Below are 21,306 nucleotides of genomic sequence, written 5' to 3' on the forward strand. Positions count from 1 at the left end.
CCTTCTGGAAGAACTATGAACTCATCTACATATAGAATAGAAAACAGTGTAATCAATGTGGTTTGATTAAGTTTATTTTGTATAAAGGTGACTGCATAAAGAAAACTTTATTACTGCAATTACAAAGCATTTTTTAAATTTCATTTCACAATTACTTTTTAAAGATTCAAATTACACACACTAATCTGAAAATAGACATTTTGTAGCAGTACGCGCAGAAAAATACTCTTGATTATCAATAAGTGATTTCCCATACTACACCTTAACTATAATCCCTTTCAGAATATTGATGGAAGAAAAAAAATTTTATTCATAATAAAATATGATAAATTGTTTTATTACTTATACTTTATCAAGTTTCTCATTTGAATATAGTTTATCACAGTTTTTGAGCTCTAATTTTGTATGTTTGTAATTTCATATTTACATTCAGTTAGTGCAATTCTGAGTTAAATTACCAGCAACAAATAACAAACAAAAGTGTGCTGTTACATCTCTTTCTGAGAATTTTATACTTCATTAACATTATGCAATATATATAAAATATTGTAATTAGTTAATAATTTGCGATATGATGAAATGTATAAAAGCATAGTAAGACTGATTAATGTTACTGTTAATAATTTATGAACTCAAGATTTCCCTTTTATTAGTTATTAGCTTCTTCCTTTAATTAAATCCTGCACAAGGCATAGAACTCCACCCCTCACAGCTTGATGGTTTCACAACCCCTGGAATGTCTCAGTGATTACCATCCTGAAAATAAGAGAATGTGAAATAAAGATAAATGCTAACCACTAAGGCAATCTTTATTAAACCAGTTCCTAGAGACCAGTTTAGTTTTAACAATGTGTAACAAAGATGCATGAAGTTGATATGTAGCAGATGCTCATGATATTGGCCAATGATACTTAAAATAAATAAAAAATAATGTTAATGCATCTTTCATTGTATGTATATAACTTTTCACAAAAAAATGTCCTTTTTAATTCACATAAATGTTTTCTAAACTTCAGTTTATCTATAATCTCCTTCCCTACAATTATCACTAAAAATCAAGAGTTGACTGTAATCATATAGTAATAAATTGATCAAGGGCAGAATTCCGGCAAGAAGAATTAACCATACCTTACTGGTAAAGAAACTTTGAAATACAATTTCATAAATTATAAATTTAATTTACTGTTATGTAAAATGTAGATAGTCTGTAAAAATAAACTCAGAACCTAAGAACATACATTAAACGCCACTCATACTCATAGTTATCAGTCAAGCAGTTCTTTTGATAGCAATGCTATGTACAAACTGACTTAAAATCTACAAAAATAAACATATATTGCAGCATTAACAAAAAATTACATGACCTCTAATCTATAGAAAAACAAGACAACTTACAATTATGATCATCCTCAAGAAGCAGAAATATCTTTGCCTTTAAATATTCAAAAGGACAAAATTATATATCAGCAAAGAAGTAAAATACTCACCTGAAAATACTGGACGGCAGAGGAATCATCTGTCCTTTCTGAAAATACAGACATACCTTTACCAACTTTAACCTCATTCATAAGTAAGTGGAATCTTTTCATCTCTGTAACATAAGATTACATGAAACAAGATATGTTGCTTCCAGAATACAATCATATTAGCTAAAAACAGAATTAAAACAAGTAAATAAATAGAAAGATAGGTTTCTAACATGTAAATAGAAGAAATGATTTGCAGTGCCTTCAAATGAATACATATGCACATATATAATAGTTAACATGTTGACTCATGCTTATGTAACATCAAACAATCTGATTGGCTGAAGTGGCTGACAACTTAAAATCATTGACTAAAATTGAATAAAAGACTACTAGTGAATCTTAGCTTTATGTTGCAGCAATATTATTTCATTTTAGTCGTTCTAGATACCCTGCTTTTTATGCCTGTATTGTGTACTCTATTCATTCCTAGTTTATCTCTAACAGAATACTCAGCGCCTCTCATTCACGTTATTGTGTTGTTTTTTTTTTTATGTTATTAAGTCAAAAATTATTTTTTTTAAATAATTATTTAAAATATTCTACATTCAAAAATGACTAAACATTTTTGAAATCATAAAATAATAATAAAATTAATTTTTGATGTCAAAATTCACACAAGAAAACAGTATACAAAAATCCAGGTGGCACGCATAGGTACCAGACAGTCCCAAGTTTGTAAAAGTAAAGGTGTTAGGAAGGACACATACATTATTATCCTTTGCGTATTCATCAACCTCCTATATTTTTTTTTTATTAACTGATAATTATGCGTATTATAGAATTATATTATAAATTATTATTTATTATTTGTTTTATCACATTTTTATTTTATTACAGTTTTTTTTGTTTAGTAAAAAATATACTTATTACTTCATTCCAATTTTTTTTACACTTCAGAACATTTTCGGTTTTAGAATTAAAATTTTAGTCATATCTTTTATTTTATAGAACCAACAAACAAATACGCATTTTCAATGCAAGACCAACATTCTCAATGTTAAAGACAATCTAAAAGTTAATGTGGTGTTCTGTAACAACTGGTTGAGAAGTCAACCCATGTTTCTTTCTAGTACTAACTGTAAACAGCAACCTTGATAGGTTGAAAAATGTTGCCTACCATCAACTACTACATTTATTATCTCACATCATCTTCCAGTAAGATGGCATCCTGTCACACAGGGCTATATCCAGTTATGAATTTCTGAAAAAAATGTCTTACTGTTGGATTGGTTGTGATGGTCCAACAGCCTGGTCACAGTGGTTGCCTTGGTAAAACTGTTTACAATTTCTTTATATCAGGTTTTGTCAAGGATTGTGTCTAACTCTTGGGTTGCTGATATACAAGAATTGAAGTCACGAATTATCACCACACTTACTAACTTGATGTTGACATGCAGCATCAAACTTGGCAAGAGTTGGATAACCAAGACACTGTATTGTTACCACAAAGCATATGTTGATAGATTGCTTGTGAATTTCATACAAAGAAAAAAATTTTAAGTTTAAGCTTTCTTTCTGTGAAAGAATCAAAATTGTATGTAATATAATAATTTTTTTTATAATCATTCAAACTTGATAAAATCTTTTACAGAGACCATGTATGTATATCATTTGAGAAAGCTCAAAGATACACTATCTTTCTCAAATAAATAAATTAACTAAAAAAAAAAAAAGCATATAAAACTGTAGGATTCGTAATTATTTTCATGAAAAATCAATAAAATAACAGTTATTAATCATCCTTAGTTTATTAATTATGGCTGGTGTACAAAGGGAAGCAACAGTTTTTTGGAAATGTTAAATTTTTACATAGACCAAACAACAATAATGAATTTTGATAAAAATTAAAAGTTTTATCTAATTGCTTATGAAAGCACCCTTTATAACCTGGCAGAAGATGGAAAGAGCAGCTGATAGTGAAGGTACACTTCACTTTCTTGTCCTGGTAAATTAATTTAAAAGCATAATAAAAAGTAACATCTTTCTTACAAATTTTAGATCAACATGTGGATTAAGGTTTGTGTGCATTGTCACGATATTAATTTGTGACGTTAATAATTTATTTTTATTTTAAAAAAATGGCATTCTTTTCCTCACCTATTCAAAATGAATAAAAAATTCATATATTTTTCTTAACTTTTACCTGAATATGCCCTTATCTTATCTGACTAAATTATTGTTTACATAAATATAACTTACAAATTAATAATAACTGAATTATTCAGTACAAGTTAAAATTTATCATTATCTTAAATACAGATGGTTTCAACATTTTAAGGCAAATTTAATTAAATTCCTTTTCCTATGATCCTTATCATATCTGTGTTATTAGCTTCTTTATTAATCCTAAACCCTCAACTGTTTTCTAGGTGCTCAATAAATAACCTGTGATTTTTACTCCTCTTGAAAAATAACATACATCCTTTTTATGTAATGTAAAAAATTAAAACTGAGTGACTGATAAGTTGAAATATTTCTTTCATTTACTTATCAATGTCACTATTAATTACTTATCAAATATTACTAATCAATATAACTATTAAAGACCATTGTCCTTGGTTAGCAATAACTGAAAAAACTGAAAAAAAAAAAACAAATTTGTCATTATAGTGTCTCACTTCACAGGAGCAATAAAAAGAATATTTATAGAAAATGCTCTATTATTCACTTTTACAAAGAGAATTAACTTAAACTGGTAGCTTCCTAAAAGGAATAGCTGTATATTTAATAAAACTTTAATGAAAACAAAGAAGTTATTCAGTCAGAGACAATTTCTACTCCCAAGCATCAATTCCTGGTTTCAAATCTTAACTGACACCCAGTGCCTCTGTAAAAAAATAACCTCTCTGGTTAAAAATTATGTAGAAATGAAAAACAATCTCACAAAAACTGACTTTATATATAAGTAGAAAATATAAAACCGTTAAATTTTGGGGAAAATATCTTACGTTCTAGAAAATGGTTTCATCTTTTAATTAAAGTTTTTAGGTTTAGATCTTTTACTGTTGAGCAGATATCTTGCACCATAAAAATTCTAAGGTATAGTAAATGAATAAATGTAAATGGGTTAAGCCAGCTTAACAATGAGTTTAGCGAGGGTTTAACAATAATGTTAATAAACATATTGAGCAGGGTACTTTTTACTAGTTTTATAAAAATTAAGGTAGTGCAGTGCCTGATTCAAAAATTATAAGGATTCTTGGGAAAACTGCAAGCTTATCTCAATTAGACTGACAGAGTCAAAGGTTTTTTAATTTTTAACCTACGATCAGATTCTCTTATTTTGAGGATAATAGATTTTTTGCAAGTATATTAACAGACTGGGTTTTGTATGATGTTGCTGTAACATCATTGATTAGATATAATTAAAAATAATGAAGCGATATTAATATGTTTTAGATTTTTTAACATTTCTAAGGGTTTTGATGTCATTGCACATGATGTATTAATAAATAAATCACAGTACTACATGCCTGATAGTGCTGTCCTTAAACTTATCAAACCCCATCTTGAAAATAGCTTACAGTTTGTACATTTCCAGGGGCAATCTTGAAATAGTAGAACTGTTACAAATGGAGTTACACAAAGATTCTCACTGGGATTACTGCTTTTTAGCATTTATATTAAGACCTGCCTTAGTCTCTGAAATGAAAGTTTGCATAGTTGTTTGTTAAGTAGATGATCTTGGATTAAAAATTGATAATTCCACTAGTCAGTTGATTGATTCACATAATACTGTCCTAATTTGTTCAACAATGGTGCGTAACCAGTTGTTTAACAATGGTGTGTAGCCAATAAACTAGGCTTACACACTGAAAAAGTACAAGTTTTAGAAATAAGTTTTACTAATAAACTGTTCTTACACAAACAAATTAAGCCAACAAAATTTTTGGGTAAGATCTTAGATCCAAAGCTTGACTGGAAGGATCATATCAATCAAGTAGCAAATAAATCAGTAAAAGGTTTGTATATAAATAAATGAGACACAACACAAAAGATGTCTTAAGACAGCACCTGTTGTGCTCATACCATTAGCTTTTCGAGCTATATTATGCTGCAATGGGGTCAAAACACCTGTGAAGTGTGATTCAAATATCAGAAAAGATCTATCAGATTAATGTACAGCATGCTTAAGAGAGCTCATTGTAGGCCCCTATTTGGTAGATTAAAAATGTTCACACTCCCTCTATTTATATACTCAAAATTTTTATATGAAGAAAATATTTATCTCATCAAAACAATTAAAACATGATGATTTTAGAACAAACAGGATTAACCTTAAAACACATTATTATAAATATGCTAAAAGTCAAACAAGTTATCCATATATGGCAGCTGCCTGTAACAGTATAAAATTTCCCAGTTAAATAGTTTAAGAACAGGTAAAACAATACTTTAATGTGGACTGTCCATATGTAGTAGTAACATTTTTTTCAACATTTATTATAAAAAGGTATATAAAATATAGTATTATATATTCCAAATTAATCATGATTATTTTCAGCTTGGTCTATACTTAGATGCATAATATATATATATATATATATATATATATATATGTGTGTGTGTGTGTGTGTGTGTGTATATACATATATATATATATGTGTGTGTGTATATGTGTGTGCGTGTGTTAATTGTTATATATTCTTGTCATGTATTATCATGACATGATATTCTACTCTATGACTGAATTCTACTCTATTCTTCATTAAGTGTTTTTTTAAATGGTCCAAAGCATTTTTTTTATAATTTATATTTATTTCAGGTAATATTGTATATTTTATAGAATGAGAAGTACTGTTTTAATTTATAACATTTACTTGATTATAGGATTTTAAAAATAAACTAAAATGTTGAAAGTATATAATGGAATAACAAGGAACAATTACATTTAAAAAGACAACTGATTCACTACTGATATACATTCTCTAGTAGAATGTACTATTGGGCAATGTCAATTACATATAATCCAAAATGTAATACAACAATAAAGAACTCCCCGACTCCCCAGCTACTTAAGGATGTTTTAAGGAGTCAAGAGTGCCTCAGACTCCTTAAACATTTGATAATCTTTTAATGAAGTTAAAATAAAAATGATTATTCATTTCTTCTACTATAGTAGAAATAAGAAAAAGGAGGCAGATAATGTACAGAGCTAATATTACTCATTTATCTTTTAATGATTATGAAATTATTTTACATTAACCACTAAAAAATAACTAGACAATAATAACAGAAATAAACAATAACTAAAGAACACACTAAACAATAACAGAAAAAATACTAACTGCTACAAATTTTTTCAAACATCATTAATACCTTAAATTGGCTATTATATAAAACAGACAACCAGATTAAAAATAAAAGCACATTTTCAACAAAATCAGATTAAAAACATATAAATTTTAGATTTACTAAGCTAAATGTTATTCTTTACTGCATAAATATCTAAAACTCATTGAATAAATAACTATAAATTCTGAGTCTGAAGGAAAAAATTACCAAATACTATAAACCAATTTTACTTACTTATTGTATTTTTCTGTAGACATATTTTTTCAAGTCATTTAATTGAAAACTAACCTTAATAGCTGATTTGTTTATAACATATAATGAACATCTGACATAATTGTACATGAATTCAACGAAATCAATAAATATTTTTAGTCATTATGAATTACTAATTTTTATTGACAGTACATTAAATAATTAATAATAATCTTTATTCCACAAAATAAACAGATTACAAATGAAAATAAAATTATTTAGTTATAAATTCTTAATACATAAACATACAACCAAACAATATAAAATAATAAAAGTAAACAATTATTACATAATCTTGTGGAACTAGGTACCCCCTATAGTAATAACTGTACTGGAGGTTACCATCCATTATTTTTCAATGAACAAAATAATAAACTAACCATTTATTGAATAATGGTGAAGTGCGGATTTCCAAGTGGATATGAAAAATAATTTAACGATAAGTCTTGCAGTGCTAAAATTTCAGCTAGTTACAAGATTATATACACATACACACAGATAATAAATCAGAATCATAAATACAATACAAGAATACAGTGATGAAATTGAAAATGAAATTAATCCTAGATAAAAAACTGAAAGAAAAATAATGATAAAGATAAAAATTAATAAAAACATGAAAATGTTAGTCATCGATTTCACCCACAATCACAGGGCAATCAATTAAAAAAACTCTCTACATCTTCAATTGATAACAACCAATCATAAATTGATAGTGAAAACTTTTTATAGTCTTCTATGGATTTAAATATTTTTGGACCTAAGTATGAATAAAAATGATTAAATAATTCAATTCTTGGCCTGGGAGGAACTACTCTATCCACTTGCCGCAAAGGCCTCATAACCAAAGTACCAAGGATCCTATCCTGTTTTACAGCCTTCATAATACGTCGTTAGTAATCTATAGAAATACATATGACACAGTGGCAAGATCTTAAGGCCTCTGAATAATGGGAAGGATTCATGTCGTCTACTTTTACCCTATATTATACGTACTACATGCTTCTGAGCAATATAAGCAAATCTAAAAACACTGTAGTAAGCTCCACCCCAACATATCACCCTATACTTTAACCTTGACTCTACAAAAGCATAATAAAGCGATTCCAGAACTCTAACAGGGCAATATTTTTTTTTTTAAATAAGAGAATTTATTTATACAAACAAGTAACTGATTTTTGAGATTAGTAATACGAACATTCCAGGATAGTCTACTGTCCTACTTAACTAACTACACCACTGGATATGCCATAAACACCAACGTGTAATCTCTGAGACTAGTTTCTATTTTTATGCTAACATCTATATTTTAATTCAAAACTTATAGAAACTTGTTGCTAAATAAAATTAATTATACATTTTTACATTGAAATCAATCATATTTAGAAAATTAATTAAATAGGCCTACTTAATTTCAATTAGCATAAAATTTATTTCAATTAAATATTTTATTCAAGATAAATTATAATTAAGAATGTGAATTTTTATTTTTTTTTTAAAGATTAGTAATATAATATACAATAAATTTAAAATAATAAAAAACTTACAAAGAATATTTTGGTTTATTCTTTCAATTCAATCATTTCTTTTGTTATTAATATAGCACAGGCTTCACAAGCATTCACATTTTATTCAAGATAACAAATTCAGAAAAGTCTATTTTGTCAGCCGATTCAAACAAATAAAATATATAACAAACTTTATAAACAAAATTTTTCAGTTCATTTATTCTGCTCTATCAGCACAGTTTTTACACACTTTCGTACTACATTCAATACATATAGAGTTACCATTCATAACATCCATATGAAGTCATGTGGTATTCATTAGATGGACAATTTCTGCACATTTTTCGCTTAGATAATTTTTCATTATGTTTTTCACCAGTTTTCACTTCTTTTATTTGTAGGATTCTTCGGATACCCATTTTTATTTCCCTTGAAAAAAAACTTGCTGTATAAATGCCTTTTCATTTCTTCCATAATCAAAGATCTTGCTAAAACTTTCAGAAAATGTCCTCTGTCACTGATTACTTTGTTATTTTTTTAAAAATTACAGATGAATTTACTTCACTTATGTCTAAGAGGTGAAAAATCATCACCATAGGCCACCTTCTTGTTCTACATGAACAAAAATGAGCACATTTTTGGTCCAACAAATTGACACCACTTTTTGTGGAGTTCTAACTCAATCATTTCTGGTTTTTCATTTTCTTTTGCCTCATTATTATGCACTGACAACACTAAACGCATACATTTATTCTTTTTTAGGACAAATGACAAAAGAGTTATGTTTTTAGTAACACCATATATAGAAGATCCTGTTGGTCGTTTTATTTGGAAGAAATGATTTAAGTACTTCTTGCTTGTTTTGCTTCAAAGTGCCGACATACGTTAGAAATTTTTTTAAAAAATTCAGTACCTGTAATTGACAAAAACCAATTATCAGTGGTAATATTACAGTTTGAATGAACTATTGGTTTTGATAATCTAATCAGAACTTGTGTCGGTACATCAAATTTCTGTTCTTCGGCGGGCAGAGAGGCACACCATTTGATCCTTTACCATCATAAAAATAGCTAGTTTTTGAATTGCATAAATACATGAATTTTATCCCATATTTAGCTGGCTTTAGTGGCACGTACATTTTGAACTGACACCTACCCCGGAAACTGACCAACATACATTTCATCTATGGTGACCACTCACCAATTGTGTACATCATTTGACAATTTTTGATAAATTTTTTAAATAAATCTTCAACTGTAGCTAAAGAAGTTTTCTTTCTCTCTTCCCGATCATAAGGGTTATAAAAACGCAAACATGCTAACAAAATTACAAACCTGTTTTTACTAGAGATGCAATAAAAATGTCTCTGTCTATTCCATCCGTAGCAAAAATTGATGTAATATTTTCGTAGTTAGAGTGGAACACAGCCATAAAAAAAAGCCCTAAAATCGCAGTGATTTCAATTTTATCACAAGGATGCAAATCAAAACTTATGTTTTTATATACAGTTTTACTTTCTTCTAATTTTACATTTGTCCATTTTGTAACTATCATTTCATTAGTAAATAGTCTTTTCCAGATTGTCAATGGATCATCTAAATCCCAAATATTAACACTCTTTTTTACCCACGATAGGTGAAAAAGAATGTAATGTTTGGAAGTTCTTGTTGACTTAGCATAAAATGAATTTTTATACCGCTTATAATTGTTACAGTTATGAAAATCTAAACCAGTACCTGAATTTAAATTTCACATATTTCCCCATCTTGGTCACATGAAAAATCAGAAGCTGTATCACGTTCACTCTCCTCAAATTCATTTTCATCAGAGTCCTCTTCAGACACAGATTCATTTTCTTGATGCCAGTCCTCATGCATATCATCAAAATTATTTTGATCATCATCTTGGGATGTACCAGGAAGACAATCCATTTTAAAACCGGTTTTATTATAAAAAAAAGAAAAAGGTTTGAAAATGTAATATAAAGGTTATATACTGTAAAAAAAAGAACTTTTATAAAAATATGAGTGCATCTACAATTTAGAAATATAATTACACTAACACCAACCACTTGTCACTAAGATGAAAGACCAACGGCTTACTGTTATTATAGTAGACAAGTAAAACTACCTCTTGCAGACATACACTATCTATTGTCATTCGAAAAACCAAGCTTCATGAAATTATTCAACAGTGCACAGGCATCTTGAAAAACAATGTTTGTCTCACAGACGAGTGGTCAGCAGTTAAGGGTTACACCTAAAAAAAAACTTGTTGGCTTTGAAATTAAACAGTATGCCAATATTTAGAGGTTGTACAGATTGGACAAATGCTAGATTATACAATACAGTTACTCGCTACAACATTAAATTTGCAACGCATAAACTTAGTTCAAAATTTACCAAACAAACTTGTTTGAACAAATCTTTAGTTGAATGGACAGTAGTTACAGCAAAAAAAGAAAAAGATACCAACATATTTAAATGTTGGCATTTACTCAAAATCACAAGCCATAAATTTTCACACTAACACTTTATTTGAACCTGATGAAACCATATTACCTTAAAATAAAACTAAGGATACTGAATGCATCTACATAAACTGGGACAGAGAAAATCAACAAATCTATATAATGACATAAAAATTATATCTACAGGGAAAAATTTTAATTTTCAAAAAAAAGAAAATAAAACCACATTTATCATCATCCTCTAAATTAGCAGTTGAAATTTTTTTCCATTTCTATTTCAATAAACTGAATATTTCAAAAAATAAATAATCTTACGACTTCATTCAAAAAGGAGATATGTGTCATTACAATATCTTACCCCACCAAACAATAAATTCCTGCAATAAATAGGTAAAATTATGGTGATCTGCCATAACATCTGTAACTCTATAATAAGAAATAGATTATTTTTACCAACCCACAAAAAGCACATAAATTTAAAGAAACATTATAATCATAAATAAATTTCAACCACCACAGAAACATATACATCAACTGTACCTGATTCACTAGGAAATTTGAGGCAAAGGCTTTCCCCATCAATTGTAAATATGTAGGAAACTGAACCAACTCTGGCACATTCTGAAAACCTGTGGACAGGGAACTCACACAGTTCATCAGATCTGTTTTCATCTGAAAATAGAATTATAGAACAACGCTTTAATAAATAAACTCTCTTATTTTTACAGATAGTAATGAAACATGCAATAAATAAATAAATATATATATACATATTACATAACAAAAATGTGATTACTTCCATAGTACATGTTGTCTTAACAATGAATACTGTATGAACATGTTAATAGATTAAAAATCTATTTTAGAATAATCATTAACTTTTTATTAATAACTGAACGAAATTAATGATTACTAATTTTTGTTTTTTAAAACATGGGAACAATCAGGCTTCGACGCAGGTAAATATGTGATGCCTAAAATGCTTACCACTAGGATCTCATAATAAATGGATACGAATGGAACAGTTTTCTTATTTACTCTCAGTCAAACTCAAAACATTTAACTGTCAACAGGTTCTACCGCCCCCACTCCCAGCAAAGCCATGCAACTCAGGATAGTTGGGTATCCAATCTATCCTGGAAACTGAGTCACTGAACAGATCTATGTTGAAGACATATCAACTCTAACAACTTAATAATCTTATCACTTCAGATGATTCACGAAAAGAAGGCAACTCCTTCATCTAATTGGATTTACCATAATGCTGATAACCCACATAAATTAATTACTCAAAGTATTAAACAATAAACCATAATTGTTTTATAAATAAAACAAAATAGTTTTTTTGGAACAATGAAAACAATACTCAAAAAATCTAATACTTTAATTAAATATAACCCATACAAATTCTATATATTTTTTTTCTAAATAATTGAGGATTATGTTAACCTCAATTATTTACTGGGTCTAAAAAATTCAATCAGAAAAAATGCTTATTAATGTGGATATAACATTAGATTTTGACTGTCAATCATTACACATGATTGGACTAATTTTTATTGATATACAAGTATATACACTGTAAAAGTTGACAATGTAAACTGAATACAGTGAAGAGGTAGGTTTCAACTTTTCCATGCTATATTAATCATCATCTGTACTATTCAGTTTAATGAAAAGTAAATAAATTTATTTTATAACCATCTACACTAATATCATTCAAGTTTTAGTACTATTCCCCAATATACTTTGCTTTACGATTCATCTTAATATACAAATTTAAATAAGAATTTTCAGTTACACACTTAATAAAATTTTAAATGGCTAAATTTGTAAAAGGTGCTTTTGCATTATTATCAATTATAAAACATACATCTCATATACTTGTTCCTTTTTTGTGCATGATACTAAACAAAAGATTTCCTTAATCTATTTTTTGTTTAATTTTTTAAGCTGTTTACAGTTCAAAATAGTTTTGAAGTACATTTTCAAATTATTTAAACCAAAATGCATTTTAAATTAAATCAATATCTATTAAGATAATCACAAAAAAATCAAAATTTGTAAGCATTATAAAAGGTTTTGTGAACAAACATATGGGAACCATTTCTAAGTAATTGATAAAAATAATAATCCAAATAACTAGAACACTTTATAAATTATTTTTCAACAAAAAAATCAGCTTTCCACACAAGAAATAGGATACCCTTAGAAACAACAGAAAGGATGGCTTAACAACTAGTAGACAATATTCTATAAAATAAAAACATTCAAATAAACATAAGTTTTTTTTTGTCTTCATCACAGTATTTTATAAAATACAAGCAGCATAGGCACACTCTCCAACAAATGCATTAACAAGTACTATTCTCAAAACTAAACTTTAACATTAATATAAATACTAAATGAAGTGAAACAAATTCACTCAATTATTTATACTGTATACTAAGAAAACTGATCACTGAAAATGCTTAAATCACTTTCCAAACACAATCTTAAATTAAATGCGACTTTAAACACAATAAATCATTAAAATGCAATAAAACATAAAAATAGTTTGAAAAACCTTGCACTACACTAATGAACATAATAAACTTGAGAAATTAATACGAATTTAATAACTGAATTTTATATCAGCAATCCCTCGATTTTTCACGTAAAACTTCCTTTCCGTACCTATTTAACTGCCTAAAGTTAATTTTACAGCTAAGTGACAGTTTATAAAATTTACAAAAAATTCTCGATCTAAACTGTTGAGATTATAAAACGTTAACTAAAACTGAAGCAAATCAGCTGAATACTAATCGGTTATCACAAAAATAAGTTAATAAAAATCATTAAATAGAAATGTTGGCCTACCCTAACCTGCAATATAAAGTAAACCACTACTTAATTCACAAAACACACAAAAACCCACTAATACTTTATAACATCACAACAAATATGTTGACAAAAAAAAGAAAATGCTGACACTGACTTCAAAAATTTACAATAACAACACTATTTAATGTAGCAGCAAGCTTAGATAGCTCTTTAGTACATACATTAAATGAGAAATTATGTTAATTTTACCTCTTCTAATTTTAATGCTGAGTCCTTGGGGATCATATTCTACAAACACAACAACAGTAAAGTCAAATTTTGGTATTAAATCTCCGGAATTAGAAACACGTGAAACGTACACAGAACGGAATAATTTCGCCATTTTTCTACACCCTTACCCAGAGTATTATTTTTCATTTCATTCTATTGTGGATATGTAATTTCGGTTTACAACTGAAGAGGTCGCGTCGATCATTACCAAAGAATTAAAAATAAGGTAATAATATAAAAATATCGAATGTTATGTAGAAAAAAAATATCCTAAATTGTTATCATTTAAAAAAAAGCAAGATACTGATAATCCTCAAAATACTAGCTCACCCGTCTTCTTTCCATAACAGTGTATGTAATTGTAAACAAAATTCTTGATGCTAGATTAAGTTCAAAATTTTCAGTAAGCGTTCATTACTATTTTGCTGTTGAATAAAAAATATTCCAGAAAAGTCATAAAGGAACAATATTGTTTTTTTTCACACCATGACTTGTTTTTCCACTATAATAAATTGACGATACATCAATAAGAAAAGATCCTTACTAACTATTCTTTAGATTACACAATAAACTCAGAAATCCCCTCGCAGTAGTTCGGCTAAAAATTAAAATGGATAGATTCACTGACGGAAATTTTATTTCGTGATGTGTACAAATTTTTTTTAACTTGAATCACGAATGGTAACGCTGTTAAGCCGCGTGCAGGAGAATTTACTCGACTGCGGATGTTCTCATATTTGTAATGAAAATATTTGAGTTATAAAGTGTAATGCAGCAATTCTTGGAAACCAGTTCAAAATTTTCGAGGACAAAACTAATCGATCATATGAACGCTAATAAAAACTTCACATAAAAAATTAAGGCCTTAGCTGTACTAGTTGTAATTTAAGAAAAGGTTTTTATTATTTTAGTTTCAGCATCTTTTTTGGTGAATTAAAAAAAGGACTAAAACAAACAGGAAATCATTTATAACAATACAGAAGGTCTATCCCGTTAGAAACTGCTGAAAACGGTTTAGAAAATTCAAAATGAAGCCTGTTATTAATTATCCTATTACATGAATGACCTATCCTTAGCAATTATTCTAACAATACCCAAAGATGATTCTACAACCATTTTTAAAGAAAAAAAATTACAATTCCCTTTAATGGACTATACCCCTTAATTCCCTTTAAATATTAGAGCACTCAAAATTGTTTAATGCATAATATTACAGTGCTAATCTAAAATACTCTAGGAAAAAAAAAATTTTCTTTCAAAATGCACATTAATTACTCTAATATTACTGATGTACTTTAGAAATACATTAAGTCTGTATGTCTGAACACAATTTGTTAGACTAAGTTCAATAGACATATATAACAAAATCGCATTAAACTGTTTTAAAAAATTACATTTTCCTTAACCCTTTCACTACTGACGGGACATATATGTCCCGAAGATGTTTAATACTGTACTAGTGGGGTATAGCATTACATTAATCATATCTAAACATGTCCCATTGTTATTTTATACACTATAACACCTGTGAAGTTCATTTTAGTTGACTAGTTGAGTACCAAATTACAGCACCAGCTGAAAACTTATAGCAGTGAACTATATGTCCCAATATTTTCCTCCAATTCTGTAGTGTATTGCAGATATTCATGGTGTTCAGAGGTTAAAAAGTCTTCAGAAGCATTTTCACTAGCAAACTGTAGCTACTACATAATTTGGTAAGTGCAATTTATTCTATTTATTTGTTTTTTATTATAGTTGGGAAATATATGTCTCACTGGTATTTTTCAGTGGGATTATATGTCCCAGTGATACTGAAATATAATCACTAGTACATATTGTAACATGAATTCCATAATCTTTTCTGCAAAATATAATTGCAGTTTGTTTTATATAACATGAAATAAGCAATAAGAAATTCAAATCGATAATGAAATAATAATTTTTACTAAAATTATATTATTTTGTTTCAAATTTATATAAATTCATATTTTGTTTTCACAAGTGAAATGTATATCAACAATACAAATATATAATAATAAAACCTATAACACACTCATTTTATATTTATATACTTATTTAGCATAAGTAAGCCTATTGTATTATTTTTTACCAATAAATTTTTATGTTGTTGCAGGTAAAATTTGAATAGAAAGTTCATTACAATTGAACAAATTTGTAAACAATTAGAAAGTGAAGACGACTCTGATATAGATGGATTACTATCTGAAACAGAATCAGAACAAGATAATAAACCACAATCATCAGTAACTGTAATGAACCAGAAATTAGTAAAGTAAGCTGAAAACAAAAGGATCCTCAAAGAATTGATGTTGACTGTTCAGAAGCAATTGCCTTCTACAGTAAAAAAAAAAAAATGGGAGGAGTAGATCTATTGGACCTAAACATTTCATTGTATGATCTCAATAGAAAATCCAGAAAATGGTGGAAGAAAGTTTTTTTACAAACTATTAATGCTAAGGGTTGTAAATTTCTAGATTTTATATAATGAACTGAAACATAAAAAAAATCCCATTTGGTAGACTGGAAGGCGGAGGTAGATTTCACCAGTGCTAAATAGGGAATAAAAAAGATTTTCACCTTAAAGTTAAGAAAAACTTCAAATTTACCCAATACAACAATGGTTGCATGTGAAAAAAGTTTCTCATGCTTAGCATACGACGAGCCCCATCTTCTTGCAATTCCAGCAACATTTTGGTCATCCCTTTCTGTAAGAGTTGGTCATATCAAAAATTGTTTCAGACAAAGTTTTAGGTAATGTTTAAAAGACTAACAGCCACTTCAAACCGATTCGATACTGTGCCTATTAAGGGAGGTATGATTTTTTTCTCTTTGAAATCCCATTTTTTCCACCCTCTTGGCCAATGGTTGGTGATATAAAAAAACTTTATTTAGATAAGTTTTAGGCCCTTATCCAAAGAATAGTAGAAACTTTAAACAAATTCGATATTTTACTTAATAAGAAACTTATAGCGATATTTTGTTTTTTTGAAAAAATCCCCCCCATTTCCACCCCAATGATCTGATTTTGCCTATTAACAAACTTGACCAAGATTTTGGGTTGTTATATTTATATATCAATTTAAAAGTGACTGGCACAAAATTACAGCAGTTATCGTGTCCACAAGAAGTATATATATATATTTAAATGTATGTATAAACTTTTGAACTGATGGTGGTTTTGGGGTTTGGGAGATGTGAAGCATGAAGATATGTTGAAATTTTCCGGAAGTCAAATCATGGTACCCATTACAATAGGTAGCTTTCTTATGAAATCTATCTAAGAGATACCATTATTGAAGTTTCTGATTTCTTTAGCTGAGCAACTAATGACCATAGGAAAACAACATTCTAAAGTAAAGCGTAAGCTTGGAACTGGTTGTCCTTCAAAAGTAGTTAAGTTACTGGCTAATGTGGGTGATCACCTACCATATTAGTGACATACAAGAAGATGAAGATGTGCTAGGTGCTTGATAAGAAAGATTGAAACTCGCACAAAAAGTATATGTGTCACATGCCAAATTCCATTACGCAAGAATTGTTTTACACCTTACTATACCTAAATTTTGTTTTTATACATTCAAATAATTATTTAGTACATATGATTTCATGTTAAATTAGTTCATTTGTTTATTTTATTATAATTACTTTTTAGGAATTGCAATTCTATTATAAAGAGTGCTTTGAATTATTATGATAATGGTAAAAAATTTAATTTTCTTGTTTATTTTTTAATTTTTGTGTTCTAACAATTTGTTTTTTTAATATTATATATTATATGAAAAATAAAATTTTTCTGTTATAACAAAGAATATAAAGTAATATTTTCTTGTATTAGCAGTTTTTATTGTTGTAGTAGGTTTAGAGTTCTATTAGAGGTATTAGTTGAGAGATTGCTATATTAGATTAGAGTAATTTCTATACAAATGTTCTTTATTTTGTAATTTTTTATGTAAGTTAGTTTTCTGCAGTGTATATTGCATTATGCAATAAAATAATTGTGTAAAAAGCATAGTGTTGCAATATTACTAAAATGTTTTCTTCCCGTTCAGTACCATTGGGACATATATGTCCCAGCCCCCTTTGTAGTGTCCCACGAACATTAACAAAAAAATTATGACTACATCCTAGTAGGAGTTGTTTACTTCATAAATAACCCAAAAATGGGATTTTAGTGAAAAAAAGAAAAACTGGTAGTGAAAGGTTTAAAAGACACATGGTGGGTTCTTTTCAATTAAATTCTTTAGGAGAAGTATTTATATAGCTTAAAGGGTATTTCAAATACAAAACAAAAGAGAGAGTAATGTCACATACTTTATCTACAGCTTCTTGGTAGCCCACAATAAAATATATAACAATTTTACTACGGCAAGCAATTTTTCCCTTTAGTTATTAACCTGCAATGAATCCTTGCCTACTGAAAAGAAAGCTGTGATTAAGGTTAAAGAGTAGTACTGCCCAAGAACAGCTGTTAATTACTCAACAAAAGAGACAGTAACTACTACGTAATATTATTGTTTTATTGACAGTGATCTGAGTTATATTCAATGTTTTGAGCAGGTGCTACTCCCCTTCTATTAACCTACTGGATGATATGGTCTTATGTTAGTTGTAGCTTTAAGTGAAACTCTCCAATGGGGATCTGACTGAATATTTATTACTCAGTTAGTTGTTTTCACATTTGGCTTTTTATTACTATTTGGAAAAAAAGCAATTATCAGCAGTTCATAATTGAATTGGTCACAACAAAATCAATGATCAATAATGTATTACTCCCATTTTGAGTAAAGATTCTTCAATCTCCTGCAGAAATGAGGATGTAATATAAGTCCAATATTTGTAGACAGACTTTCATTCATTCATTCACAGTGTTCTGACATTTGGGCAGGTCTTATCACGGCTACTCCTCTCCACCCTGTTAAAATCTCTTCCTTTCCTTCCATCACATCCACTAATAAACACCTTCTTCTCATTCAAGTCCTAGCCAGTTCCTTTCCTCATTTTCAATTACATTTTTCATTTTTCTGTTCTCTCTGATTCTCCTTAACACTTCATTTGTTACATGGTTTGCCATCTGACATTTATTATTCTGCGCCACACCCACATCTCAAAAGCCTCATTTGTTTTCTGTATGCCTTTCTCATCATCCATGTTTCAGCTCTGTAGATCATCATCATACTACAAACAGAACATATCATTAATCTCCTCCTTAATGCTAGTTTAACTTTTTACACAGCAGTCTTTCCTTCTTATTAAATGTATGCTTACTTCTTGATATTCTTGTTTTAATTTCTACTGTGCAAGTCAGGTCATCAGTTATAAAGCTCCCTAAGTACTAAAATTTCTTCCCAAGCTCTGAACTTCATTTCCTTTTTTAATCTCAATCCTCTCCTCTTTTTCACCTAATACTATACATTTAGTCTTCCTTTTTTTTATCCTCACATCCTGACTTTTGCAACCTTCAAGTCATCAAGCATTTCATTTAGTTTACTTGGACTCTCTGCCAGTACTGCCATGTCATCAGCAAAACGTATACATTCTATTCTTCTTCCCTAATCTTTATTCCTCTTTTCCCATTCAGTCAGCATTTAATTATTTCTTCCAGATATATACTAAACAATGTTGGTAACATGCAGCATCCCTGCCTCACTCCCCCTGCAATCACTATTTTTCCTGTCATTTCAACTCCTATTCTCATTTTTATTCACTGGTTATAATACAGCTCTTTTATGAGGTGCCTCTCTTTCCAGTCAACTCCCTTCTTTTCCAAAATTAGCAGTAATTTATCCCATCCAACTCTGTCAAATGCCTTTTCTAGGTCAACAAATCCAACATATACTCTCCTGACTGCAGAGAGAGTCAGGAGACTCGTAAGAGTGATTAAAGACTGACTTTAAGCACTCTTTTTGATGGGGTTGCTTGTCTTGTTTCACAGGCCCTCTGTGAAACCTGGAATCCTTGATCTCTTCAACCTGGAAGTACTTTGCAGTTTTTACCTAGATGCCAAAGAAATAAGTGCAACAATTGCAGAAAGCTAACTTTGTGTTTCAGTCATGTGATGGGGGATCGTCTATGGATTTATCCAAGGACTTTTGTTTCCTATCTAGTAGCTGTACTTAATACTACTTAGTATGAAGTACTTATCAGGCAGTTCCAGATCTCTTCATCAATCATAATACTAATATGCGCATACATGCACACGCACACGCACACACAATGAGTAAAGAAGAATATGAATTTACACAGGAATGAAAATGTAATGCATAATTACAACACTAATAGCTGTTTGAATAATTTTTTTCAGTCTCGAGTTAAAAGAGGACATAGATGTCATATTTAACATCACAACAGCAAGTTTCGCAAAGAGCAACCTTTTTAGCATCTAGCAATAATTAAGCATCTAATTTCTAATAAGATGAATAATTTACCAATTATAAAAACATTTTTACTATTCCACTTTTCATTCTTTGAATACTACTCTTATTGTCAGATATATATTTCTTTTTTATTGAACCACATAAAATCCTGTTATTTGAAAAAAAAAATGACAAAAAGTGTCTATAAATTTTTTAATTCAATTTTGTAAGTTTCCTGATTTCTTTTTAATTCTACAATGAAAAAATCAGGTATGTGATTCCCTGTAAGATTCTGCCTTTTCATCATAAAAGTTGTAAAATTATGCTACACAATATGACAAAAATGTACAAAAAAAGATGTAGTTGTCAAAAAGTCCTTATAAAAGAGAAAGCAAATCTATATTTATATCCACACCTCAAAAATATATTCATTAACATTAAGCATATTCATTCATTATATAATGCACATAAAATTTCTTCCTTGTTGCAGTATAATAAAGATGTGTTCTATTAGAAAGCATGTGATAGTATGAGTTAAAAAACCTAGTGAAGCTATAGTGAACTGCATCATTATTTCTTCAAGATTTCTATAATTCCAAATTTAGAGAAAAAATTTTTTGTTACAATTTTGGTTCTTGGTTTTTATATACTTTTGTGTTCAATCTATTTTTTTCAAGTATTTTCAATCGCTTATCCACACCTATTTTTAAGACAGGTAAATTGACCAGAAAAAACAAAAGAAATTTAAGTCTCCATAAAATTATAAAATAAGTTCACCTTACTTT

The 21,306-nt window shown here is 28.7% G+C and overlaps 1 protein-coding gene across 1 annotated transcript in view; it reads right to left on the minus strand.

Annotated features, from left to right (window-relative positions):
- Positions 1 to 14,323, minus strand: part of Art4 (arginine methyltransferase 4) — a 73,332-nt gene extending 59,009 nt beyond the window's left edge. The window contains exons 1-3 of the mRNA XM_075362259.1: positions 14,127 to 14,323; positions 11,595 to 11,726; positions 1,488 to 1,591 (exon numbers count right to left, since the gene is read on the minus strand). Of these exons, the coding sequence (XP_075218374.1) occupies positions 1,488 to 1,591; positions 11,595 to 11,726; positions 14,127 to 14,259 (369 nt within the window). The 5' untranslated portion in view covers positions 14,260 to 14,323. The remainder of the gene's footprint in view (positions 1 to 1,487; positions 1,592 to 11,594; positions 11,727 to 14,126) is intronic.
- Positions 14,324 to 21,306: the final 6,983 nt, after the last annotated feature.

Source organism: Lycorma delicatula, chromosome 4, assembly GCF_047948215.1.
Source record: "Lycorma delicatula isolate Av1 chromosome 4, ASM4794821v1, whole genome shotgun sequence".
Classification (NCBI taxonomy): Eukaryota; Metazoa; Arthropoda; class Insecta; order Hemiptera; family Fulgoridae; genus Lycorma; species Lycorma delicatula.